This window comes from Cucurbita pepo, chromosome 4, assembly GCF_057944985.1.
Source record: "Cucurbita pepo subsp. pepo isolate OVF chromosome 4, ASM5794498v1, whole genome shotgun sequence".
Lineage (NCBI taxonomy): Eukaryota > Viridiplantae > Streptophyta > Magnoliopsida > Cucurbitales > Cucurbitaceae > Cucurbita > Cucurbita pepo.
In genome coordinates, this window is record NC_141801.1 from 11,748,125 (window position 1) to 11,776,013 (window position 27,889).

At 36.8% G+C, this 27,889-nt stretch overlaps 4 protein-coding genes, 1 non-coding gene and 1 pseudogene across 5 annotated transcripts; 3 read left to right on the plus strand and 3 right to left on the minus strand.

The window, feature by feature from the left end:
* The first annotated feature begins 440 nt into the window (after positions 1 to 440).
* LOC111793484 (DNA-directed RNA polymerase subunit beta) lies at positions 441 to 1,013 on the plus strand. The gene is made up of 2 exons (XM_023675388.2): positions 441 to 748; positions 817 to 1,013. Exons 1-2 carry the CDS (start codon positions 507 to 509, stop codon positions 950 to 952), a joined length of 378 nt encoding a protein of 125 aa, XP_023531156.2. The 5' UTR covers positions 441 to 506; the 3' UTR covers positions 953 to 1,013.
* A 1,329-nt stretch (positions 1,014 to 2,342) lies between these two features.
* LOC111793478 (Tetratricopeptide repeat (TPR)-like superfamily protein) lies at positions 2,343 to 12,941 on the plus strand. Its single transcript, XM_023675382.2, has 23 exons — positions 2,343 to 2,661; positions 2,937 to 2,998; positions 4,154 to 4,246; positions 5,542 to 5,614; positions 5,761 to 6,147; positions 6,385 to 6,449; positions 6,526 to 6,657; positions 6,744 to 6,785; positions 6,857 to 7,381; positions 7,470 to 7,627; positions 7,719 to 8,205; positions 8,285 to 8,347; positions 8,432 to 8,533; positions 8,610 to 8,924; positions 9,006 to 9,098; positions 9,184 to 9,285; positions 9,371 to 9,475; positions 9,553 to 9,686; positions 9,769 to 9,952; positions 10,034 to 10,165; positions 10,241 to 10,353; positions 10,441 to 10,519; positions 10,621 to 12,941. The coding sequence occupies exons 1-23, from the start codon at positions 2,592 to 2,594 to the stop codon at positions 12,550 to 12,552; spliced, it is 5,448 nt and encodes a 1,815-aa protein (XP_023531150.2). The 5' UTR covers positions 2,343 to 2,591; the 3' UTR covers positions 12,553 to 12,941.
* A 210-nt stretch (positions 12,942 to 13,151) lies between these two features.
* HHP2 (heptahelical transmembrane protein2) lies at positions 13,152 to 15,641 on the minus strand. Its single transcript, XM_023675384.2, has 4 exons — positions 15,279 to 15,641; positions 15,081 to 15,176; positions 14,859 to 14,934; positions 13,152 to 14,126 (listed from the first exon to the last, which is right to left on the minus strand). The coding sequence occupies exons 1-4, from the start codon at positions 15,536 to 15,538 to the stop codon at positions 13,458 to 13,460; spliced, it is 1,101 nt and encodes a 366-aa protein (XP_023531152.2). The 5' UTR covers positions 15,539 to 15,641; the 3' UTR covers positions 13,152 to 13,457.
* A 640-nt stretch (positions 15,642 to 16,281) lies between these two features.
* On the minus strand, positions 16,282 to 16,364 carry TRNAL-UAA (transfer RNA leucine (anticodon UAA)). Its single transcript has one exon. It is a non-coding gene; the product is annotated as a tRNA-Leu (tRNA).
* A 236-nt stretch (positions 16,365 to 16,600) lies between these two features.
* LOC111793610 (histone-lysine N-methyltransferase ASHR3) lies at positions 16,601 to 25,903 on the plus strand. Its single transcript, XM_087123354.1, is given in 9 exon segments — positions 16,601 to 16,896; positions 16,899 to 17,197; positions 17,691 to 17,843; positions 18,705 to 18,869; positions 19,374 to 19,427; positions 20,256 to 20,336; positions 21,200 to 21,307; positions 21,415 to 21,548; positions 22,894 to 25,903. Coding segments are annotated over 5 exon segments (699 nt in total). The 5' UTR covers positions 16,601 to 16,823; the 3' UTR covers positions 19,383 to 19,427; positions 20,256 to 20,336; positions 21,200 to 21,307; positions 21,415 to 21,548; positions 22,894 to 25,903.
* LOC111793611 (gamma-glutamyl peptidase 5 pseudogene) lies at positions 21,151 to 22,523 on the minus strand (annotated as a pseudogene).
* Positions 25,904 to 27,889: the final 1,986 nt, after the last annotated feature.

Genomic DNA, 27,889 nt, shown 5'->3' on the forward strand with positions numbered 1-27,889 from the left:
AGAAAGGTGAAATCATTTTTTCGTGCACCCACCTTAGACAAGGTCGATCTGACGTCTAAGATAGTCGCGAATCTTACAAGTTCCTAGGGTATCAAAACCTCAGTCAACAATTGGGATGTCACCCATTAAAGTTTTGCACCTTGATCCATCCCCCGAATGCAGCAGCTACATTCAAATTGTGAGCGAATGTGAGTGCGCGGACCTCTTTGTGACACCAGTAGAAAAGGGTATATAAAGTTTGAAAAGTAGTGAAAGGAAAGCGTAGGATGATCATAGATAGTCCTCCTACTCTTTTTATTGTCATAGCTAATACAATCCTTTTGTAAGTGAAGAGTGGGCATGGAATCCTTTTGCCCAAACTTGATAATCGACAAAGAGGAAAGGAATATTCTAAAAGATTTAACCGGACAATTCCTACCGCCCAGAATGTGAAGAAAGATGTGGCTCTAATTAACTTCACCCGCCATTTATTTCAGATTTTCCATAATCCTCGCATGTGATAGGGAATGCCGATCGCAGATTCAACTTTTATCTTCACGGGTCTCTCTGCCCTACCTCATCCCCTACTTCTCAGCAACAACAATGCCAGAAAATTCGGGACCACATCGGCAAAACGAACCGGCGATTCCGATTCCGATTCCGATTCCATTTCATCGACACAACTCAAATTTCCATCGCTGAGAGTTGCAAATCCACTTCTCGCCCGATCTGTCGTTGCGGTACTCGGGTTAGGGTTCGTCGATGCAGGGTATGAAAATTTAATTTCGTCTTCGTTTCCACTTGAATTGAAGTTGAATTAGGGCTTGAAATGATCAGGTACAGTGGAGATTGGTCTAGAATTGGCGCCATAACCAAGGAGACTGAAGATTTGTTGAAGATTGGAGCTTTCTTGGTGGTTCCCTTCTGCGTATTTCTGATTTTTTCTTTCTCCGAACAGACGGATTCTTCGTGAGTGTACGGACGATGCATCGTGTAGGTTTTATGCATTTTCAATCAATTTTAAATTATTGTTAGTTTAGTCTTAATTTTGATTATTTATACAATTTCAATAAATAAATAAATAAAAACAACACGACCAATAATAACTTTATTTTTAATCTAAAGTTGTTTTAAATTTGTTCCATTAATTTTTTCTTTCACTCTCTCAAAATTTTTATTTCCATTTCATATAAAAGCATTTACAACCCATTCTTGAAATTTGTTTTTTATCCAATAATAATAATAAAATGATGAAATATAAAACGTTATTCACTGACAAAATATTTAAACTTATATTAATTTAAATTTATATAGATTTATTGTGTATAAACCATTAATAATCACAATTTAAAATTACTCATTTAGCCTAAAAATGGTATCGTATCTTATACAACATACCTGAAACAAATTAACGTGAAATTTAGGAGAGCTAAATTATAAACATCAAATATAAAGACTCATACCATGCCTAGATTAAAATCAGCACCAAAACTTCTAAATTACAATACATAAATGAAAAATAGAAATATCACATCACCTCGAGGAAAGTTGTATTTCTAAAGGTCTTAAATGCTGCAACGTTGCATTATTGAATGGAAAAATAAAAATGAACGAGAAAAGGACCTTATAATATGGCATTGCTCGAATATGTAGAGTCCAAAATGGTAGGTTCTCGTAACCCTCTCATTTCCACTTTCCATTTACCTAATAAGAATTAGAAAAATGATATTTATTGTCATGATCATGCTTGTCCAACTCGAGACTTCATTTCATTTTACTAAATAGAATTAAGAAAACGTTGAACCAAATACCTACCGACCTTTATTGGGTCGTGAGTATGCGAGGTGCATGTCCATATGTGCTTGACCCATGCACCTCGCCTCTAACCTAGCCTAATCTGACTCAATATAAGCTTTCAAACCTTGGCTCATTAACCTATTTGTCCTAGCCCCAAGTCATAAATAATCCTCATATGGTTCCCAAGAGTCATCTCCCTTTTTTAGTTTGATTTTACCATTTCAATTTACCCATAACAATAAATACCATGCTTTATATTAAATTATAAGTTTACCTCTATGCATTTTTAAATTAATTTTTTTTTTTTTTTTTTTTGTTGAAACATCTCGGAAGGATAAAACAAAACAACTTAGGAAAACGAGAGAAAAGGAAGATGGTAAAAAGATATGAAGTTGGTGAGGGAATTACAATATGTGGAGTTTGAAAAGTGTATTAAGTCATTAAATTAAGGGATATGTAACTAGAAATATGGGTTTTTAATTTAAGTTTAAAAATAAAAATAAAAAAGTAAAATATTTATGTTGGGCCATGGAAGATTTTGGTGGCACTTGGAAATGAAGAGCGATGAGGCAGAAACAGGGGAAGGAAAAAACGAGAGGCCCCAAATCGCTAGCCTTTTGCAGCTCAAGTTGTTTTAGTGTCCCCAACACATAGCCTTCCCCTCTCCCTCTTACCTTATCCTATCCCACTCCTCGATAACACTCTGTAACACAACATCCACCCTCCTTTCTCTTCTTCTTTAAAACCCCCTTTCACTCTCCAATTCTCTCACCCCCTTTACAATTTCATTTACTTCTGTTTCTGGGTAACCCAAGATGGCTCCCAAAGCAGGGAAAACAAAGCCCCATAAGCCTAAAGGAGAGAAGAAAAAGAAAGAAGAGAAAGGTTCGAACTCCGGAACTCTCTCTCTCTCTCTCTCTCTCTCTCTCTCTCTCACTCTTTTTCTATCTATTTCTCTGTTTTCTGTTCTTTGGTAATTCTGTTTGGATGCCGAGAAACTGGGTGGGAAAATTTCTGGGTTTTTAATCCCAAATAATGGGGATTTCCATTGAAGGATGTGTTTGGGAGTTGGCTGAGTTTTGGGCATTGTGTCGGAATCAAATATGTGGCTCATATTTTGAGCTATATCTTCTTCTTCTGACTTTTATTGTTTTTTCCAGTTTTGCCCACTGTTGTTGAACTCACTGTAGAAACTCCACACGATTCGCAGGTGACTCTTAAGGTAAATTCCCTATTTCTTTCATTTTTATTTTTGTCTTCAATTATTCAGCTCTTCCTTTGAAGCCAATTTTCAAATTTAAATTCAGTTTATCCATTAAGTTATTTGTGTTTTATTTTCTTCTTCTTGTTAGGCTAAATTATAAGTGGTAGTATTTTACAAATGTTTCAAAGTTGTCATTTAAGTAAAAATGGCTAGAATTGAACAAAAAGTCCAAGTATTTAAATGTCTTTTTTTGTTTTGTTTAATTCATACGAACATCTTAGTCACCATTACACTATTTAATATCATCTTCGTGTCAACTTTTCATTTATATTCGAATGAATTTATAATTATAGATGGAAGTTAAAAAAAATAAAAAATTATGGATATTTTTTAAATTATTTTTAAAATACTCTAGGTCATTCTTTTAAGACTAGTGTTTTATTATTTGAATTTAGAAAATATGTGGAAGGTTTTTTAGATAAATAAAATTCTAGTCATTTTTTTATATTAACAATTATCGAAGATAATAATTGATGTCTTAATTTACTCAATTATGTTTGAATTAGTAGGTGTCTTCCTACACAGCTTTATCTCATTATAATCACCGCCCTATTAAGTAATAGTTATAACTTGAAATTAGATCACAACTTTTTACCTCCCTCCAATTAACTCTAATTAAAAGTAAATTCTTTTTTAACCATTTTTGGATACCTAATAACTTAACAACCCATTTTGAGATTGAAAATAATGCAACTTTTTAGAAGCCCAATGGTGCGTAATTTAATTTTCTTTTAAGGAAGTTTAATAATTCAAATGTTCGTGTGAAATACAAAATAATAAGACATAAGGTAGATGACTGACTACATTTATATTTATTCATTTTTTCTCCAACATTTACAGTACTTTTAAATGCTTCCTTTAAATGGTTACCTTTTTTAAACCAATTTATTTCAATAAATAAAATACAAAAAATAAATTAAAGGAAATTAAAATGGAGTACTTGCCCACCTACTATTTTAAATAAGGCTTTTTAAAATAAAAAATCGAATATTTATCGAATATTTTTTTTAGATATATAAGTATTTAAATGTTAATGTTGGTGGATATATTATAAATAAAATTGAAATTTAGGGAGATATTAAATTAAAAGTGGGAATTGAATTAAATTTGTAGGGAATATCAACAGACAGGATCTTGGATGCAAGGAAGCTCTTAGGAGTACACGTGGAGACATGTCATTTAACCAACTTCACGTTGTCTCATGAGGTACACTTTCTTTTCCCTCGTACTTCTTCAAACCAAGGCGTGGGTCCCACTAATTTTACGTTCTTTGATCTGCACCGTTGGATGCATTGACTTTTACTTTTTTTTTCTTCCGTTTTGGAAACGGTCGCTTTTGATTTTTGGTGTGAGTGCATCATTATCGTGGGATTGTTTGAGTGGGGCCCGGAATCTGACGGCTGGTAGTGGACACGGTTTATACATGTGGGGGATGGATGGATGGATGTTGTCGTGCCTTTTCTTTTTAAACAGAAAACTTGATGGCCTATTTTTTTTCAAAAATCAAGCCACATTACTACTATTAATAATAATAATGAATTTAAAATCTTGAATTTCCGTTTTAACTTCTTGACATGGAATTAATGTATATGAAAATTAAAAGCTTACTATCAATTGTGAAAAAATAGATTAATACACGTATTCTTGTAAAATAATTTAAATTTTAAATTCTTCTCTATATATCATTAAACTAAAAAAATTTATTGCATGAATATTCAAATTTTTAACTTAAAAAATAACGATAATTAATTTAATTTTAGTCGCGTGTCTTATTTAAAAAATTGGTTTGGGTTTGAATTTACTAATTTAGCACTAAAAACTAATCACCAAATATGATGGAACAAAAAAAAAAATAATAATAATAATAATAATAATCTAAATCTGACATTTAAAAAATAATTTTATAAATCCTGGTTGGAATTTGGGTTCTTTGACTTAAGCATATGAACATTACTTACTCTATAATTTTATTTATTTTGGTATCTACTTTTTATTTATTTATTTTTAAATTGATCTAAATTTTGAAAATTAAAAAAAAAAAATTAGTTTGTTGTGTTTTACTTTTTTTAATTTAATAAAAATTCTAATGTTTTACATTTGTGTTAAAGCAAATCTAGTTTATTAAAAAAATAATAAAACTACAAAATTATCGGGAAAACATTAAAATTATCTTGATCACATTTGTAAATCAATGGTCGATTTTAATTGTTTTTTAAAAATATTATTTTTGCAAATATTGAAAACGTGGAAATTTAGTAAAAGAAAAAAAAAAACAACTTTCAAATGAATTATTAGCACATGATTTTTCACGTGTAAATTGTAATATATTTTTTAATTATAAAAAACGAATATAATTTTAGTTTTTGTCTGAACCAACCGCCTCTGATAAAAATACAATCGCAGAGAGAGAGAAAAAAAAAAGATTTCCCGCGCAAAAGAGTAACGAATAACGGTAAACGGTAAAGGTGTTTTATTTATTTATTTATTTATAAAATTTTCAGGTTCGAGGCTCTAGACTAAAAGATTCGGTGGACATCATCTCTCTAAAACCATGCCACGTCACAATCGTTCAAGGTAAACCTGACCCCATATTAGAAAAAGAAAAAGAATCCAACGGACCAGAATTGTGTAGTCGGGTCTGTTATCGTACATATTGCCGCACCTTAACCTTCCTCCCTCTCCTCCCAAATATTAATTTTCCAGTGTTGGTATTTTGGCAGAGGACTACACGGAAGAACTCGCCGTCGCACACATCCGGCGACTGCTCGACATCGTCGCTTGCACCACCTCCTTCGGCGGGTCCTCCAATTCCCCCAAGTCTTCGGCTCGAACCAGTCCCAAGGACATTGGCTCAAAAGAATCTTGTTTGACTGATTATGAGGCCAGTCCCGAAAGCGGCGGCGAGCAGAGTGCCAAACCTAAATCACCGGGGGGCGGAGACAAGAAAGCGGTCCCAGGCTCCCTCGGGGTTAAGGGATTCAAAAACCTGGACGGTCCGTACGATATTTCGGAGAAAGCTGATGGGTCCGTTTCAATGTGCCCACCGCCGCGGCTTGGCCAGTTTTATGAGTTCTTCTCCTTCTCTCATCTGACACCGCCACTTCAATGTGAGTTATATTTGTGTCTTCCCGATGTTGGATGATGAAAGTCCGACATCGGTTAATTTAGGGAATGATCATGACTTTATAATCAAGGAATACTCTCCCCATTGGTACGAGGTATCTTGAGGAAGCCCAAAACAAGGTGGACAATATCATACCATTGTGGAGAGCCGTGTTCATCTAACACCCGACATTGACCTTGGTGGAAATGGAACTGTTTTCTTATTTAGTTTTTTCTTGCAGACATTCGGAGATCGAGTCGCCCATTCCTTGTGGATAAAACAGAAGATGATTTTTTTCAGATTGATGTAAGGATAGTCTTATTTAGTTCTGCTAAGCATTGGGAACTGCCTACTAATATCCTGTGTATGATTGTATCTAAAGGTTCGTGTTTGCAATGGAAAACCAACGACAATTGTTGCTTCAAGAAAAGGGTTTTACCCTGCTGGGAAACATCTTCTTCTTAATCATTCCTTGGTGGGTCTGTTGCAGCAGATAAGCAGGGCATTTGATGCTGTAAGCCCTTTATATCTAAACCATGGTTGATCTTATTTCTGTCAATTTTTAGGTTCCATGATCATTAAAGTACACCCTTTTTGTAGGCATATAAAGCGCTTATGAAAGCTTTCACAGATCACAACAAAGTAAGTATATTTGAGATATAGTAATAGGATTATGGAGAAGATAATGCCATATTGACTCTGTTTCATTTCAGTTTGGAAACCTACCTTATGGTTTTCGAGCAAATACATGGGTGGTTCCTCCTTTTATTGCAGAGAACGGATCTGTTTTCCCCCAACTTCCTGTTGAAGATGAGAATTGGGGAGGAAATGGGGGAGGGCAAGGAAGAGATGGCAAGCATAATCTCAGGGAGTGGGCAAAAGAATTTGCAGTACTTGTTGCAATGCCTTGCAAAACTGCAGAGGAGAGGCAAATCCGTGATAGAAAAGCATTTCTGCTTCACAGTTTATTCGTCGACGTGTCAGTTTTTAAAGCGGTTGAAATAATCAACTCCCTTGTCGAAACTAACCGATTTCCTGTAAATGATTCAAATGGTTTAGTAGCACATGAAGAAGTTGTTGGAGATCTAATCATTAAGGTAACAAGAGATGTAGAAGATGCAAGCGTAAAATTGGACCGTAAAAACGACGGGAGTTTGGTTCTTGGAGTCTCGACAGAGGATCTTTCTCAAAGAAATTTACTTAAAGGGATAACTGCTGATGAGAGTGCTACTGTTCATGTAAGCAATATGGGTAATACGAAGATTTGATATGATATGATATGATATGTAAAGTCGTTTTGATTGCTTTTATAACCCGTTGCTGTAGGACACTTCCACATTAGGCGTTGTGGTCATTAGACATTGTGGCTACACAGCTATTGTGAAAGTTGCAGCAGAGGTGAATTGGGGGGAAAATCCCATTCCTCAGGACATTAACATTGAAGAACAACCTGAAGGAGGAGCCAATGCTTTAAATGTTAATAGGTATTTTCATTTCTTTCCAAAAACCTCTAAGTACTAATATAGCTTGAGAATGTTAATAGAAATATTTTGATTCTTCTAAATTTCAATTTAGCTTGAGAATGCTGCTGCTCAAGTCATTCACACCTCAGGCATCGAATACACCTAATCGATCGCAGACGACCGATGTTGATAATTTACAATATTCGAGGACGGTAGTTAGGAAAGTAATGGAGGAAAGTTTGTTGAGGTTGCAAGAAGAGCCTGCCAAAAACTCTAGGTCCATTAGATGGGAGCTAGGTGCATGTTGGGTTCAACATTTGCAGAATCAGGCTTCAGGGAAAACTGAGCCTAAGAAAACAGATGAAACCAAGTTAGAGCCAATTGTAAAGGGTCTTGGAAAACAAGGTGGACTTCTAAAGGAAATTAAGAAAAAAACAGACCTTGGAAGTACCAAAGTAGAGCCTGCGAAGGAAGTTGATCCCATTAATCAGAAGGAAATGGAGAAACAAGATGAAGATAAGGAACAGATGTGGAAAACGTTGCTTTCGGAGTCTGCGTATTTGCGACTCAAAGAATCAGAAACCGGTCTTCACAAAAAGGTTCTTCAATGTTCCTTTAGAATATGATTGTTATGCTTTAGCTCTTGACTTAATATTGGTTGTGGGTTGTCCCTGGCAGTCACCTGCGGAGTTGATTGATATGGCTCATAAGTACTATGCTGATACCGCCCTTCCGAAACTGGTTAGATTGTCAATAAATCAGATCCTTTTGGTTCTTATATGTTGTGCTCAAGAGGACTAATTTATACAACCTCAAATATAACAGGTTGCAGATTTTGGGTCACTTGAACTCTCACCTGTTGATGGAAGGACGTTGACAGATTTTATGCACACACGGGGGTTGCAAATGTGCTCGTTGGGGCGTGTGGTAATTGCCTCGTTTTTATTTTATGACATCATTCTTGCCATGTGAATTCTCACCTATTTTCCTTGCTTTATTCTAGGTTGAACTTGCTGATAAGCTTCCACATGTGCAATCTTTATGTATACACGAAATGATTGTTCGAGCTTATAAACACATACTGCAAGCAGTTATAGCTGCAGTCGATGTTTCTGACTTGGCCACATCGATAGCGTCGTGTCTAAATGTACTGTTGGGAACACCTTCGATCGAAGATGAAGCCGACTGGACCAATGATTGTAATCTGAAATGGAAGTGGGTGGAAACATTCCTTCTCAAGAGATTCGGATGGCAATGGAAATATGATGGCACTCAAGATCTCAGAAAATATGCTATCCTTCGCGGTTTATGCCACAAGGTTTAGAAATGAGACTAGCCTTTGTTTTCTCTATTAAAAGTTATTGATGTCATCCCTTAACACTGACATTATGTCCATCAGGTTGGGCTAGAGCTTGTCCCCAGGGATTACAATATGGAAAGTGCTTCCCCTTTCAAGAAATCAGATATTATAAGCATGGTCCCTGTATACAAGGTTGGGGTAGTCAACGTTTCATGTCATCAACTGAATGATTTGAACATTTTTTTTTGGTTTGACAACGTTCGTTCCTTTTCGACAGCACGTTGCGTGTTCGTCAGCAGATGGGCGTACACTGTTGGAATCTTCCAAAACTTCCCTGGATAAAGGGAAATTGGAGGATGCTGTTAATTATGGTACAAAGGTGGGGGGATATCATTCTTTGGCATAAGAGTTTAACATCTCTAAGTTAATAAATTAATTCTGTGGGAACTTGTTGAATTTTGAAGGCGCTCTCGAAACTTGTATCTGTCTGCGGTCCGTATCATCGAATGACTGCTGGAGCGTATAGTCTTCTGGCCGTTGTACTCTATCATACAGGGGATTTTAATCAGGTAGGTACTTTATCATAGAGTGGATATTATACAAATATTTGAAGACCAACTACTGAACACTATATATCTTTACTTAGGCAACAATATATCAGCAAAAAGCATTGGATATTAATGAGAGGGAACTTGGACTTGACCACCCTGATACAATGAAAAGTTATGGAGATCTAGCTGTTTTCTATTATAGACTTCAGCATACAGAACTGGCGTTGAAGTATGTTTCCACTGCCTGCATTGACTAATATTGATTGAATGATGTTGGATTGAGTAAACAAATGTGTGTTGGATTATTGCAGGTATGTTAACCGAGCTCTGTACCTTTTGCACTTGACTTGTGGACCTTCTCATCCAAACACAGCAGCTACTTACATCAATGTAGCAATGATGGAAGAAGGTTTAGGAAATGTGCATGTTGCTTTAAGGTACCTGCATGAGGCTTTGAAGTGCAACCAGAGACTTCTAGGGGCTGATCATATACAGGCATCTCTCGCTCACTTTCTTTGATCAAAGACTTGTCTAGCGTGTTCATAGTCATATTAAGGGGTCATTTTGTTTCTACAGACTGCTGCGAGCTACCATGCGATAGCGATTGCTCTTTCGTTAATGGAAGCGTACTCGCTAAGTGTTCAGCATGAGCAAACTACTCTGCAAATACTACAAGCCAAGCTTGGATCTGAGGATTTGCGTACTCAGGTTAGATGTGAAATCTAAAGTGCAGCCATATTTGCTACCTTTTAGCCATAAACTTAGAAAATTTAAGTGGTGCAGGATGCAGCTGCATGGCTTGAGTACTTTGAATCGAAGGCCTTGGAGCAGCAGGAAGCTGCTCGGAATGGCACCCCTAAGCCAGATGCTTCCATCTCCAGTAAAGGTCATTTAAGGTATGGCGACCTAATGCAATTGAGTTGACATCCAAAATTGATTTTATATTGAGAAAGAATGCTAATGTGTTTCCCTCATTTGGTTAGTGTGTCAGACCTCTTGGATTATATAGCTCCTGACGCAGATTTAAAAGCCAGAGATGCTCAGAGGAAGGCTCGTGCAAAGGTTCAAATTATCATCCTTTTTCTTGTCTCTCAAAGAACTCAAAGGAAAACATCCTACATTACCTCATTGTTGGGACACTGTTTGCTTCTTTTTCTGAACAGATCAAAGGAAAATCAGGTCAGTATCCAGAAACAGGTGCTGAAGAATTCCAGAAGGATGAAGATTTGTCACCAAGTTATTCTGCCGTTGAGAGTCCAAGTGATAAAGAAAACAAATCTGAAGAAACCCCATTGGAGGAACATGTAATTGAAAAATCTAACACAGTTCTGTTTGATGTTATGAAGATTAATAAAAATTATGATCAAGTGCAAGACGAGGCCTCAGATGATGGTTGGCAAGAGGCTGTTCCTAAAGGACGTTCTATTTCAGGTCGGAAGTCTTCAGGTTCAAAGAGACCAAGCTTGGCCAAATTGAATACTAATTTCATCAATGTATCTCAATCGTCAAGATACAGGGGAAAGCCTAATAGCTTTGTGTCCCCTAGAACAACCACCCCAACTGAATCTACAGCTTCAGTTGGCTCATCCATTCCTGTTCCACAAAAAATGACTAAGAGTGGAAGCTTCAGTTCCAAGTCTAGTACTACCCTTTTCAGTCCAGGAAGTATGGAAAAACAATCTGACCCCAAATCAGCACCATGTTCTCCTGCCTTAACTACTGATCAAGTTGCAAAATCTGCATCTCTGGCTGCTCCGGGAAGTGTTCCGGTAGCTGGGAAACTTTTCTCATACAAAGAAGTTGCATTGGCTCCACCTGGAAGTATTGTAAAGGCAGCAACAGAGCAGCTGGCTAAAGGACCAACTCATGTTGAAGTGACTTCACAAGAAAGCCCGGATAAAGCTACAACTGAGCTCACTCTTGGTGAAGTGGCCACTGTAAAAGATGCAGAGAATGGGAAAGCTGAGAGAATTGGTGCGGAACAAAAGGCTGAAGGTCTTGTCAATGAGATTACAGACACTGACAAACAAGAATCTACATCTGCACAAGTCCAGGAGGTGACTAACGAGCCTAGTAAAGAAATAGAAGTTGATGCTGCTGGAAATCCTTGTCCATTGGAAGTTGAAAGTTCTGAGGCTTCGATACAAATAGAAAGTGATTGTACTTCATGTGAAGAAAATTCATCTATTTCAAAAGAAAAGGCGACTGAAAATAATTTAGCAGTTGACAGTGTTGAAGTAGAAAAGCAAGATGAAGTGGAAACTGCGAAGGAAACAACTAAGAAACTTTCTGCTACTGCACCTCCCTTCAATCCTTCTACAACTCCTGTCTTTGGCTCAGTTTCAGGTCCAGTATTTAAAGATCATGGAGGTATTTTGCCTCCACCTATAAATATTCCTCCAATGCTTACTGTTAATCCAATTCGCAGATCACCACATCAGTCAGCAACAGCCAGGGTCCCCTATGGTCCACGGTTATCCGGTGGCTACAATCGGTCTGGTAATCGGATTCCACGTAATAAACCAGCTTCACAAAATAGCGATCACATTGCAGATGGGAATCTCTTCAACGCTCCTAGAATTATGAATCCTCATGCAGCTGAGTTTGTACCAGCCCAGCCTTGGGTTCCAAATGGCTATCCTGTATCTCCAAATGCATATTTGGCTTCTCCAAATGGTTTTCCGTATCCCCCTAATGGTATCCTGCTGTCTCCAACTGGTTATCCTGCACCAGTAAATGGTATTCCGGTGACACAAAATGGTTTTCCGGGATCTCCAATTAGTCCAGCAGATGCATCGCCAACGGGTTTAGACGATTCTGAAACAAAAAATGAGACTGAAGAAGCAACAAGTAATGATATGACTAATTCAGCAACTGATGGTGAATGTGAGAATCAACAACAAATGGAGCAAAAGCCACATGTTCAATCTGTAGACACTGCTCACTCGCCTTCTGAAGGTCAAGATGAGCTCATTGACACTGCTCCTGTTGCAACAAAAGAAATTTCCCAGGACGTGGTTGTGGAGAATAAGTCCGGCAAGCGCTGGGGAGATTACAGTGACAATGAAGCTGAGATTGTTGATGTTTCTAATTAAAGGAGAATCACCAGTTTTGCATTACCTCAGATAATTTTGTTCACGGTGCAGAGCGTTACGAGACGGCAATATTACTTAACGAACTCTTGTCAAGTCGAAACAAATAACAAATGTTGCTGAGTGGTAGTTTCTTTTGCTGTAGTACAAGCGGCTGCAATCGAGGCTATGTGAATACACATGCAGTTTAGGTACGTAGCAGAAGTCTACCTACTTAAGTGTCGCAAATTGCTTAATATGTTGATGAAATATACCACAAGCAAGGAACAATTTCGTTAGCATTCTTGTTTATTGATATCAGTTCCTTATCTGTAAATTCCTCTCCTCGAATCCGGTCATAATGTTAACCTAAAAACGAAACAATGCTTGGATGAATTATACTTCCCAGATCATTCCTGGACTGATAGCTGCATAGGAGACTTGAAATTGTGCTCATATGATCAGAAGTGAAGCCACTCTGAGCTGATTGGATATCTACCATTTAACATACAATTCTTCATTAGAATTGTCTCTAGAAATCTGGTTTTGACCTATGTACGAGTGACACTACTTGTTCGGTTCGGATGGGTTTAAAGTTTAGTATTCTTTTTAAAGACTTGCTATTGTGAAACCTCCAATCCCTTCAACTTCATGAACACGTGAGTTTGTCAAATAAGCTTCTTAAGAGTACTTTGTGTACAAGTGATTTGTATTCCTATAGAATGAGATGTTGGTTCCTACTTTTTCGAGAGCAAATGAATTCTTTTCAAGCAAATAACATGGGGCGTGTACATCCTGCAATTCCCTAACTGAAGAGCTACAGTAGTTGTTTCAGTTTACATCAATACATTTTCGGAGAAGATTGATGAGTATGTCCCAGAAGCTCGCTCTGACCTACTTAGTGGCTTAGCTAAGCCATCAAGGAATGCCTAAGAGCTGCAGGTGGGTGAACTCCGTCGAAAATCGATAATAAACAACGTTGCTGCACTATGTGCCAGTGCTGCTAGAACAACAAATACATGAAAAATCTGGTGGCTGTGCCCTGCAATGTCAAATGCACCGGGTTTCCATCGTTCTGGTATCCGACTAACATAGAACCCAGCTCCAGCAGCATATAGAAAAGCCATGGCAAGCTCATACCAGAAGGCAAAATAAATATCCGGATGGCCCCAGTAGAGAGCAACAGCATGTGTAGCGGGAATTATTCCTGAGAACCCCATGGAAAGAAATAAGGAGGCTCTGAAGACTCGGAAACGAGGGGCTGAGAGAGCAGGTGCAAGAAGAGTAACAATGGCAGCTACACCAAGCACCGATATCGAAGAAAGATAGACGAGACGAGGATAATAGTTGCAGAGAAAGACATAATAAATGGGAGCAAAGAAGGATCCAACTATCATCAAAGAAATGCCTGCATAATCCAGGCGCCAGAAGAAAAGGTTGAAGCGTTTGGAATGGCAAGCCAGGAGGTGGGAGAGACTGCTACAAACCAAGCAACCCATGGCACCAGCCAAGAAAACGAACCACGGCCATCTTGGTAAGTCCGTCTTTTTATCCGCTCTATCTAAGAAAACTGATGACTGTGGGACTTGTCTTGTTTCCTGCAAATAAACGAACAAAAGTTCATCGAACTTTCAAATAGTCCAGTCCACTTCAATTCTCACCTAAAAGTCGTCCCACAATGAAGCACATTATCAATGAACTTTCTACTTTTTCAAGAAAAAAAGATCGCTACTTTTTCAAATAGGAACAATGAAATATCTTGTTTGGCTTGAGATTCTGATTTCAGTTTTAAAATGAAGTAATAATCAAGACGAAAAAAATAGAAAAAGACAACTAATTTTTTCACTCGCTATCATGTCAAAACGTGTAGACATCTTCTTTCCCTAGTTGACGAATGAATTATTTCTCCTTTCTTGTGACTCTCCCAATTGACAAAAAAAATAATCACCATACAGCTCATATTGAGTTTGCACGACTCCACCAAACATTTCATTAGCATGTGAATTTTGAGTATGAATTCGGACGAACTATGTCCAAAATCACAAAATTGCTTCATTCCAGCACTAATCCAATTCAATGATGTCTTTTTTCATTTCCCTTTCACAAGTTAATTTCCTTTTCTTTCTGTACTTCATTATTGTGATGGCTCATTTAATTGTACAGATCATCGAAATGAATGAACTAATAATTGTAGAGAATAAATGGAAATTAATTTCGCAAACCGCCCATCAAACATCCAATCCAAACGCCTCTAAAACCGACCATAAAAGAGGAGAAGAAAAGTATGGCAAAAAGATAACAATGATCTAAAAAACCAAAAGAAAGCTTACTGGCATAATGCTATCAGAGCCGTTGACGTCCTTTTCCATACCCATGGTCGTCCAGAATGGCCCCGAAACTGTAGCTCTGGACAATAAACCAAAAACAACCAATTGCCGAGCTAAGAATTACTCATCCTTATCAATATTAAATCCATTCGATCGCAAAATTTCACAATAATGAAGATTAACGGACGAAGGATCATAAATCCTTCGGAGATTAGCCTCGCGTACCTGGAGAAATTAGCGAGCAGAAAACCTCCGAGCTCCGTCCCTTCCATCAGGGTCATCACAATCATTGCTCCGAATATAAAAAACCCTACCAAATGGCTGCTCAAATGAGAAGCGCAACTATCAGCAAACTCACACGCTAATCGGCGAAGATGAACGAATACCTAAAAGAGAAAACGGGAGTGAGGGAAGGGCATTTACGTCCAGACGTTCAGAGTCTCGTTGTGCCATGAAAATACACTGTAGAGCGCCTCTTTCACAGGCCATTCACACCGGTAAGAGCCCAGTATATACTCGTTGTCTTTAAGATACTCCGGCAAGTCCTTGTACTTCACCAATCGCCTTTGGAACGACCTCGTTTCATGCGTCCTCTTCGTCCTCCTCTGCTTCTCGTCGTATTTAACCTCCGCATCCCGCCGATCGTCGCATTTACTCTCTCCTCGTGTCCGATAGCCGTTCATGATTTCCGTCCGTTGAATCTAGTTCCAGTTGCTCCGAATAACCGGCAGAATCTCGCTGGATCTGCGCTCTCCGGCGGTTGACGGGTAGACTCGTTCTCTTAAAATCCCCCCAATGGTTCCTCCGTTTTTTATAAGCGATAACGACTTTGTTTAACCAACTAATTTCTCTTTTTTTCTCACTATTTTTATTTTTCCTTTTTCCTGAAAATATGAAAAATGCAACAGGGCGGGTATGTTGCGTGTACTCGTTACTATTTTTAGAAAATAATGAGATTCGAAAGTTGACTACGCGGCTCGCAACGGTTGGTTGAAGAATTAAAAATGAAAATAAGTATTTAGATGATTGGGCTATTGGCGTTAATTTAGGTGAGAGTAGATAGAAACGGATGCTTCTGATCACCGCCCCATTTGCCCTTTTCTTCTGGTTTTTGTTCTGTCAGAGCTAACCATCTGTTCGTCATGCAATTTACACGAAAGAATCCAAAGGTTTCTTTTGTTTTGGTAATTGAAATTTGTGTGCAGCTTTATTGTCCATGTATTAATATTTTATCTTTTATTTTTCAATATATATATATATAGTAAAACTAGAGTTTATTTGGTATGTTTGATTTTTGTTTCTCACTTGAAAAACAGAGCAACTTCAATAAATCACGCTAATTTTTAATTAATTCAAATTGGGTTAAAAAAATTATGAATTATCCAAATTCAACCCCATATTTATTTGATAATTTGGTTTTACCATATGCTGGCTGTGGGGTTCGAACCCACACGCACTTTTGTGCAGAAGATCTTAAGTCTTTCCCTTTAACCTCTCGGGCAAACCAGCTATTGTATGCATCTTTTAAAACACAGATAATGTTCAAACTACTACAAAAACGTGATAAGAAGTTAAATAAAAAGTTAGAGATTTAAACTTCTAACCTTTGATTAGAAATTACAGTTGTTTTGACCAGGTTTTATCTACAAATATTGATATCTTTTTTTAATTAGGTTTTAAAAATATCTAATTTTTACAAAGTAAAATGACAATATTATAAAATTATAACGATGAGAGTATGTAAATAACCGTTAAAAAAAAAATGTAACAATTAAATTTTAAAATACCAACCCACCAAACTCGTGTTCGATGGTAAGTTCGTAAATTCACATCAACAGTTTGGTTTTTTATCGTAGTTTCATAAGGTCTCCTCTCCGTGAATATATATATATAATTCAGCCTTCCCGCCCAATTTTGGTCTCATCTACATTCCTCCTCTGCTTCTGTTTTGTTTGCTTAGTTGTTCTTATGAAAATGCCAGACTTGGGTAATCTCTCACTCTCTGCATCTCTTACGCTCACTCGCGGCGCTAATCTCAAACCAGCCTTCACCCTTCTGATCTTTTGTCTTCAGTCATCTGCAATGAATCAGTTAAATATATGCCCAGTGACTCTATTTGGGACCAGTGGTTTTCATGTCCGCTCCCCAATGACGATGAGGTCGGTGGCAACTATGGGATTAGGGTTTCATGGGCCAGAGGAGATGCGTTGGACCGATCTAAAAGGAATTGCGGTGGGAAGACTTTGGAAGATCATGTGAAATCTTGGGTTCGGAGAAAGCTAGAGTCCGGCGTTCCCCAGTCTCGCTGTTCATTTCCATTTCTTGTAGGCGCTCGGAAAATGGTGATGTTTTCTGCCTGTTTTCTTTTTTCGTTTTACGTACTGCGATACTGGACCCGGTAGATTCAACAACATGGTGCTGGATTTAGTGTTTAGCATGTATTCCTTCGTTGTAGTTTCGTTCTGCTTGATTCCAGCCGGGGGACTTCATTTTTATTTAACTTAACAGGGAATGAAGCTCTAAAAGACGTTTTTGAAACTGAGCCTAATGTTTTCGTGCAAGTATGATGTTGGAGAAGTTCATTATCCTTTGAGAAGTGCTTGGGGAGGAAATGATGTAGATGTTGCGCGTAGAAATTTATGTTCGATTAGCGTAGGATGAAAATTATTGATCCACTGAAGTTTATTTATCAGAGTAAGTTAGTTTGCTTGTTCTTTCCCTAAATATAGGTTCCATTTTAAAATCATCTGTCAATGAGAGGAGTAATCCATGGTTCTTGATGTGCAATCTAAAGTTTTATGCCAATTAAATTTGTCTTTCTACAGGCCGCTTCAGGTAGAAAAAGAATGTTTGTCTTGCGGTCGATATATATTTCCCGGAGAGGAGATCGAATGCAGTATTCGTGGCTGTGGAGGAGTTTATCATGGTATATGTGCAAAGAAAAGCTTGGGGTTCTCAGGTCACAGAACGTTCAAGTGCCCTCAACATGTAATCTTATTCTATTCTGTCTTAAAAAAACACCTTCTTTCTTTTCATAATTAAAATAGACACAATCATCTCCAAACAAAGCGCTCTTCTGTTTTCATTGCAACACAGTCCTCAATTAGTTTAAGCTGGATGTTGACATCATTAGCCAACAACTCCCTTTATTTTCTTCAAATTTTCAATATCTTCGGATAAGATGATTATTAGGATCACTCCTATCTGGCTAAGGACATTTTTCCAAGTTAGTTCAATATTTGTATGATTTATTGCACCTGGACGAGTTTTGTTCATCTTAGATTAAAAAAGTCGATTGCATTTTCATCAACTTTCCCCTTCCTAGAGGATTAAATACAAACTTCTTCCAAAACAACAAGTCCATATATTTATTTTATTTATTTATTTATTATTACATTCTTCATCTTCTATTATTATTTTTTTTTTTTGTTGAACTACTTTCTATTGAGATTAAGTTTAAATGTTACTAACATACTTGTATTGTCGCAATTTTATTTAGAATAGTCAAGGTTTGAATTAGTGTAAACTAAGTAGACAAATATTGGTTAAGATGGTACTAATCATTTAAGTAGTCAGCACATGTTTACAATTGTCGTCGTATTTAGTTCTTTGAATGATAGTATCTTTCTAATATGGTTGTATCTTCGTCGTGCGGAAAACAAATGATTATATAGCTTACAAGAATCTTGCTGCATTCTATGTCATTGAAACTCTAAGTTCATGACATTTTTATATTAGAATGTAGAATATTTGTAAGTGCACTTGAAGACAGGATTTTTGTGGAATTGTGGAAAAAACTAGCTGATATGTGTGTGTCTATATAAATATATGTTTTTTGGTGTTAAACAGGAGTGCTTTATATGCAAACAAAGATTACATTGGAAAAGCATACGGTGTACTCTAGCATCGCATGATAAATGTGCACCATGGCCTGATAAAGTGGTGCATTTAAAAAATCAACCTGGAACAGCCATATGCTGGAGGCATCCATCCGACTGGCATGTGGACTTAAAGGTCGATTTCTTCTTTCCTTTACCTCTAACTGTATTTACTATATCATGTGCAATGCCTTAAATGAATATAACACCTTCCGATTTGAGAGTGCTAGATGTTCTTCAGATGAATGCCCGAGCCCAAGGTAATAGCTTCTTGTGGTCGCTTTCAATTGTGAAATGAAATGATCACCTTTTTCTTTTGAAGTAAAACACTTCCTCTATTGTAGCATGCCTAGAGGGATGAATACGTTTGTTCTTGGCAAAATCCATGTAAAATAAGGGTTGCGTGAGGGATTTATTGTCTTGTGTTGTTTTATTTGGCAATGAAGATATTAGCATTGTGACACTGTATGTCATTCAGGCGTATAATGTTTTTTTCCCTTGAAAAATGAAGATACCTTGTTTTAATGCTTATTTATCTAGATAGTTTTCTTGTCTTTGACCACTTTCTCTGTTTCTTAATTCTTTCTTTCTTTCTTTCTAGTTGAAGTTTTACTTCTACATCTGTATCTTTATTCTTTAGGCTGGCTGACAGGACTATTGTATTTGTTCAATGGGCAGCATGCAGTGTCAGTAAGTGACATAGAGGTTTGATTCACAAACAATTTAATTTGTTGGATTCTCTTACTCTCTCCTTGGTGAATAAGTTTTGAAGAAAATAAATAAAAGATTTTTATCAAAAAAGAAAAAGAAAAAGAAAAAGAAAAGTAGAATGGCACGCACGCAAGTTGGAGAAGATGACCATACAGTCAACGGTTAGTTTCTTAACACTCCCTTTAATGAATTTGAAGCTTGCCATTTTCATTGGTCAACGGTTAGATGGCGTTGGACTCTCACACTTGCTGTGGTAGAGTCTATTGGTTTTTCAATATTCTAAATTAAATTTTCCGTGTTGGAGATTTTGCATGGCCATAGAAAGACAGTTATAATCTTTTTCTTTCTGGGACAAAAGATGATAATCATGCTGAACCATGCCGTATATGTTTATATTCATGATACATATGAAGTATTTGAGAAATTATAAACTTTATATGGAGAAGAATTTTAGGCTCATAGCAAATGCCGTTGTAAGTTCCATTCCGCACTCTGGATTGCGCATTAATTGAAGTCTGGCGTGAATCACGACTCACGACAGACTCATCTTCCAAGTGTTAATCAGTTGGGATATCGTTTTAACTAAAGATCCCTATGTTCCTCTGTATTACCTCCTGCAATTTATTATTTCATGCACTTGGGTTATGATTTGCATTCGTCTAAAAAAGGATATGACTTGCAATTGTTTGTTATGAATTTCTAGATTCTTTTAAAGAACAATTTGTGCGTATCAGACAAGTACTGATTCCATTCTTGCCTCATCGTACTAGTCCAAGATTTTCTGACCAATAATATTTGGTTTTGCGAATAGGCAAGTTGAGGGAGAAACACGTGTTGGTGTCTTTGCTGCTCGATCAATCGAGGTTGGAGAGCCATTAACATATGACTACAGGTACGTAAAAAGTATGGTCTAACCTTTAATCATACTTTCAAATAACAAGGAAATCATCTTGATGCTGTGTGGAAAATCTAACATTATGGGGTACATTTTAAAACTACAACTGTTAATTGATCAGCTTGCTTACCATTGAGTTTCTTGAGAAGCTTTTACTTTTCTTAACCGACGAATCTTGTCGAGCCTTTTCACTTTTTGGGTTTGGATGAATGTGCATGTTGCATTTAATATTGAACAAAGATTTTTCATCATGAAGATTTGTGCAATTTGGACCTGAAGTGAAATGCCATTGTGGTGCTCCAAACTGTCAACGCTGTCTTGGAACCAAAAAAAGAAGTGCCTTGGACCTTTTCTGGGGTACGAAACGTCAGCAGCTCGCATAACTGGTCGGTGTAGTTGGGTCAATATCGCTGTACATTATAACTCTTAGTATAAAGTGGGCAAACACGCAAGAAAAATAGGAGTAAAATAAGTACGAATGCCATTACATTCTTCGACTTTCAACAACTATTGCAAAGTGCTCCAGAATTTTCTTGTTGGCGAACGTTGAAATTGAGTAATACGTGTGATTGATTTTACCCGATTGGTCTAAAGAGACCTAGGAATTCTTTTGTAGTTTATTAAACGCTTGACGTTCTTACTCCTTGGAGATGATTAGATGAATGAAGTTCAGTCCAAGAATCCATTTGATAACCATTATGTTTAGTTGAGAAGATTACTCTTATATGCTAAAGAAATACTTGGTTCTATTAAGATAATACGTCATAATCTGATTCTGTACGTATCCTATGATAGGAATCATCCCATGTGATTACAAAGCGGATTCTATTAACAATCTTCCTTTGAGAAAATTCTTGCAGATTTTCTCCCACCGCCGTGTATCTGGTTCTGCCGCTTGCACTCCCAGCTTTGCATCTTCAGCAAATTCCCTCTTCAAAAGACCATAAACTTCAATCACCAGTTACAAGGTAAAAAAAAAAAAAAAAAAGAAAGAAAGATAATGAAATTGTAATCTGTAAGTACTTGCTGATAAAAGTATTAGGAAAACATTGACCTGTATGGTATCGTTATTTAGGAGACGATCCACGAGATTGCAGAGAATGTCTTTGGAATGCAAAGGGTGGCCTTGAATGCCTAACATATGTCCTCCGATGGCCAAGATTTCAACGGCTGTCTGGTCTGAGAAGCCCATGACTTGAGCTCCAAAAGGTATTTCCCAAACTTCATCATGATGGCATTCAATTATGGACAGACTGCTTGGAATTTCACCCATCTCTTCATTAAATTTCCACTCTGAACTCTCCATGATTTCCACTTTTCTCACCTCCATATCCCACCCTGTCTCAGCCTTCCCAACTTTCCCACCCAATGTCCTACACAACACCTGTCATGAGCACACACAAGTCCATTTTTCAATACAATGTTTTAGGTATATTATCAACCCATACTAGTCTCTAATTTTACTATTAGTTTTCCATGAAATTTACTTATTGGTTCAAAAATATTCATATTCTTTCTTTTTCTAATTGTTTCCAAATTATCCTTACATAGAAAAAAAAATGTTGGAATGCAAAATCAATGAGTTTGAGTGTTACTTTTGGACTTGATCTGGACAAATGCCAAGATATATAATACACTACTTGATGTCCAAAACAATGCCAAGAAGCTTCTTCTCCATAGCATCAAGGGTCTGCAAGAGGAAATGGAGACCCAAAATCCAAGAGCCATTGGCATAAGCATCATGCGGGCTTCCACTGATCTCAAAACCATCATAGTTTTGAAGCACTCTCCTTCCACCACCATAAACAAATCTCATCTCTCTCCTTCTCCAAAAGCTGCAACGAACAGTTCAAAATATCCTCCGTACACTTTCTTTACATATTCTGAGTCCTTTGCTGCCTGCAACAACGCATATCTTTTTCCACCACCTTCTACCTCCACTTCCATCTCCACCTCCACTTCCATATCTTTTTCCACCCTGAGCTTTTTGGGAATTGGTAAAGGCTCTCTTGTTGGCTTTTTAGGACAATCAAACCCTCCTTTATATAGAAAAGCTTGAGAGTATTACTCGAAATTTAGAGCTTTCAGGTGAAGATACTATTTTTAAATGTGCATCACAACATGGTCTCTTAAAAGCTACAAGAATAAGTCACGTATCAGTTCGTTTAATTGCGTAGATTATTACTTTAAAAAAAAAAAAAAAAAAACATTCTTTTAGGGGATCTTCTTGGCATTTTCTTGATGGAGTAAAGTGAATGTAAAACCAGTTTGAGGTAAGGTATTCAAGCAGATGAGACCGAATTCAAGAGATTCATCTTTCAGTGGACGGATTCTGAGTAACTTTCCGTGAGATCATGAGATTACAACCCTCCCTAACACTTGATAAATTTGTTTCCCTCTGATGGATTGGAATCTCAGTAATGGGTTCATTTGCTAATAAATCCTTAGTTTCTGACTTTTAAGAGTAGGAATATTGAGTTTGGTATGAAGAATTCATATAAAATTTCTAAAACAATTTAATTTTGTTTATTATTGTTAAATTCTTGAAATTTAGTTCTTCGTCGGCCGGCAGAGTCCAATGTGGAATGACCGGCCCACATTCGGTTGTCACCTAGTTGCTGACAATTGGGCTACGTACAGGGCCACAAGCCCATTAGCAAAATTGAGCTGGTACATTTTAAACGACGACTCCGATTAGGTATGGCTATCGATTTTATATATATATTTAGTTCGTACTACGATGAAGCCAACTAATGTTTAATGGTTATTTTTATTTTTTTTTTAACAAAGAAAAGTTATAAGTGCAATTAATGGGTGACAGGATCCATTAATTCAGTAACAATTTTTATTTATTTTGTTTCATTTGAAAAAAGAGTTTTGTTTTACTTCGTAGGCAATATTTTTTTTAAAAAAAAAAGTTTAATTTTAATCCAATGAAAAGACAGCCCCTCTTTTCAATCCTCTTTGTAAAAAGTTTGTGCTTTTGCTTTCTTTTCTTCTTACCCTTTATTGCTATTTGCTTCAGCTTCTCTTCTTTTTCTCTCATCTTCCGAAACTACCCTTCCAAACCAAAAAAATAAAAATAAAAATAAAAATAATATAAGCTATATTTAAAGACTGATATGAAAATGGTTAGCCAGTAGCCATTTAGGTCTGCACCAAACGGCTGGGTTGGGTTTAAGATAGTGCTTTATTTTTAGGAACTTGAAATTACTAAATAATACATTATTTCTAGGAACTTGAAAATGACTAAATAATATTAATTTATTATTTTTTGTGTGTGGGGGATGATAAAGTCAAATACTGGGGTGGTTTGGTTGGTCATAGAAAGCAGCTAAAATCTTAGTACTACGTAACTCTCTTTTCAATCATTTAAATTATTGTCTGTAGGTCTTACATAGGGTGTGGACCAACCAAATAAATTATTTAGAAAATAATAATAATAATAGATATTGGATTTATTTATTTATTGCCTTGCTGGCCTTGCTGAATGTCATATTTGTGACACGTGTACGAGTCTGAAGTGGGACATCACAATGCCAAGTGTACAGGGATGTTGGTGATTGAGAAATGATTGTGTTTGAGGTAGTGTAATGCACCCACCCTTTCTTTTGTAGGATAATAAGTTCACCATTATGTTACTCAACCCGTCACGATTTTGGCTTCAGAGATAATCTATAAGAAAGAGACTCACATCACATCAATATCATGTGATGTTATGTTCTATGATGTTTGAATTTGTTTTGAAGGTTTTTTTTTTTTTTTTTTTTTTTGCAAATCTGGATGGTAGGATGAATCTTGATGTTTTATATGCTAGTGTTGTGTTCATACTTAACATGGTAGTGGAGATTCAGTGAGCGAGTGTGTCACATGCCTTGACTTGGGTTATGCCAAATTGGATAGGCCTCTATCCCTTCAAACTTCTCATCCATGATGCCTTAAATACTCAATGGGACACCATTTTTCATTAATTGTTCATAAGCTATCCGTTTTGGGTTTCTTCTTTTCTTAAAGTTCGAGCGAACAGAATCTTCGCTTTGGTTTTGAAAGCAAAGTTTTATTCCATTCTCTTTTTCTTTTCATTTTTCTTGTTCTTACAAAAATTGAAAGGAGTGTCTTTTTTTCAACTCCCAAAAGGAGAATTCTTCACACTTTCATGCATAAATTAAAACTTTACTATATAGAAATATATAGTTGAAGGTAATACAGAACTATACTACCAACAAATTAATTAATTATTCTGAAGGAATAGGGGCATGGTTATCAGCCCCACGCAAAGAAGAATAATATCATTTTACCAAGGATAAAAAAGAAAGATTAGGTACCTTGAAGAACGAGGGTGAAATGGGGCTGCCTGCCTGCCTGCGTGGTGGGTAGCTAGATAAGCTCTAAACCTACCAAAGCCATCTTTGTTTAACCCAACAAAACAATACCTCTCTTCGCTTCTGTGTTGTTTTGTTTGTAGGGTTTTGGTGTCGGTCTCGATGTGGTGGTACTTACCCTCGGCCTTGCTGCCTGTTTCATCAAATTCACTACTTTTTCTTTCTGTCTCTTTTACTTTTACCTCCTTTTATTTTCTTGGCAACCAAACATGTCTTCCCAATTTAATGCTTCTTTGGCCTCAACTGTGATTTTCATTCATTCCCTGAGGGTACCTATGGAAATGGCAAAATAACATACGGTGCTTGGCTTCAGCAAATATACCTAACCTGGTCTTCTGAGAAAAACGGAGTTTTGGGCATAAATACAAGGCCAAGGCGTTGCCATGGGCATTACCACTCATTTACCCATTGTTGAAGCCGTACACTTCTTTTACAGAGACAACACTTTCCCTTGTGTTCAGACAGATAGTTACTTGGCTTCGTTATGTTTGGACAGACAGAAATAACTCTGAGACCTCAAAAACTCTCATCCACCACCATAAGCTAACCCAATCTTTACCCCATCCGGCTTTGCTTCCTTCGATTCTTTCCTTAATGTCTTTCTCTTTTCTATGGTGGAAACACTAAAATCCCCCTCGTTAAAAGGGGGCATTTAGAAGATACAAATCCGGCCAACACCCATGTTCCCGTTTTCCTAATTTCTCTCTTGTTAGGTTTAGATTCTTTCGTGTTTTGTTTTCTTTTTTCCTTCCTTCTTTTTGTCCAGTATGAACCCACACACCCATAAAGTTGGCCCCTTTTTCCATTTTCATCAAGACCCGGTTTCGCCTCTGCCTCAAATGTGTGTCTCTGCAGTTTATTTTCTGGGTCTCGGCGGAGCTGAAGGTAGCGGCTGCGGCATAGATAGGAGGGCTGGAGATTTGCCTGTTTTGGTTCCAAAAGAAATGGGTATGAAGAAGGTAATGGTGTGCAGTGAAGGTAGAAATTTGGTGTTGTATTGGTTCTTTGTCCTTCGTTGAAGATCAGATCATTTGCAGTGGTGATATTGGCGGAGACGGCTCAATCTCTGGTTTTTATTAATTCCTCTCTTTTTCACTAAAAAAATACATTATTTGTTATGTTGATACAAGGAATGCATCTGTAAATTTTCCCATGAAATATGTTCAAGGGCTGATTTGGGATTGTCTTGTTTCTTCTCCTGTCTTTGTAGCGCTACCAATTAGCTTGTTGCTTTAGTATATCATCATCTTTTGAAGCAAACCCTTTGAGGGGGAAGCATCAAGTTAAAGGTGCCTTACTTAAGCAGGCTCTTCTTCAATGTGTTTCATTTGAAAAGTAAGAACATCATGTCAGAAATTTGCATTCTTTTTCTTTCTATGTCTGTGTGTCTGCTTCATAAACTAATGATTTTCCTCGAGAAGTGCGAGATTTGACAATTCATATTGGAATTGTGCAGAAACAATGAACATAATTTTTGAAGCTCGATAATGGGTAAGAATGTATGTTCTTGAGTAAATTTCTTCCTAATTATTGTAAATTTGAAGCCACTGAGCTTGTCCATGGAGGGGTCTTATCAGATGTGTGTCACCTGCGACGCTCTCATGGGGGACTTTTTCGGAATTTTCTTTTTTCTTTTTTCTTTTTCGGAAGAATTGGGGTTTCCATTGCTTTGGTGGGGTTGTCAGCTTCATTTTCTTTTCTTTTTTTTTTCTTTCCTAAAATTCTTCCAATTTTCTGATTTTCCTAGTAAAGGGTTTTAGTCTATAATATTGGTTATTATTTTTTTTTAATTTAATCTCGTATTTTATTAGTTTTTACTTTGTAGTATTATTGTTAGTTTAGGCCTAAGTTGATAAATTCATTACCTTTTTAGTTTTCTGAAAATTGTATTTCTTTTTTTATCATATATTCATAAATTCATTTTGCTTAGAAAAATTTTCAATTTCCAACCCAATTCTAAAAACAAAAACAAGCTTTTTAAAATTATATATATATTTATTTATTAGGTGCAAGTGTTTATATATATATATATATAGAGAGAGAGAGAGAGAGAGAGAGAGAGAAGAAGAAGAAGAAGAAGAAGAAAAGGTTGTAGGGAAGTTTTTGGAAATATTTTGTTTTTGGGCCTTGACTTCCGAAACCATGAAGAATATGGCCCATTCACTTTGGGTGAGATGGGCTGAATTGATGAAGAGTCAAAAGTAATAATGATGGTTATTATGGGCCTAAAGCCCAAGAAGGTGAAAGCAAAGCCCTTTTAAGTACTAATTTATCCACCAAGGGATATTGGGCTATCACATATGGAACGCATCAAATAATATTATAATTATTAAAGCTATGCCGAAAAGTAATGGGCACATAGAGCGGGGCCCAAAAGCTGAGAGGTTAAGGCACGGCTGCCTCACTTTTCTCTTTAACTTTTATCTCTATCTTTGTGTAGGAAAAAAAAAAGGAAAAAGAAAAATAAGCAAATAAGAAGAAGCAAAGAAAAAGTGAAGACAAAAAAAAGGTCACAAAAAGGACACTATTTCGAAAAAATAAAAATAAAAGTCATAGAACTTATGTTATGTTTAAAGTAGACAATATCATGTCAGAAGATGTAGTCATATTACAAATCCATTGACTACATTTTATTTTATGGATTTTGCTCACAAAAAATAACAACCTTTGTAAAAATGGTACAAGTTACTTATCGCTCACCTAAATCAAATATGCTCTAAACTTTTACAAATGCAAATAGAAATAATGGTTGTGGCGTTGGCTTTATGACATTCTAAATTTGCAAAAGAAGACGAGTTTTAATGGGTCGAATCTTTTAGGAGCATATAGAATAAAAGTGGTTGTGACTCCCCAGAATTGTGAAAGAAGAGGAGTTTTATGGGGTTGGTGTGATGATGTAGGTGTTGACATTATGAAAATAAGCAAAATGGGTTTCATTACATTGGAGGAGGGTTGGTGTTGGAGTGTGCATGCAATAGCAATAGCAATGGCAATGGCAATGGCAATGGCAATAGCAATGGCAATGGCAATGGCAATGGCAATGGCAATGGCAATAGCAATACTCCCTATAGAATGGCTTGTGTGTGAGAAAGGCAAAGGCAGAGAGAGGCATTTGGTTAATTCAGAAGAAATGTTGCATTATGGAGTTTGCAGCAGCAGACCAAGCAG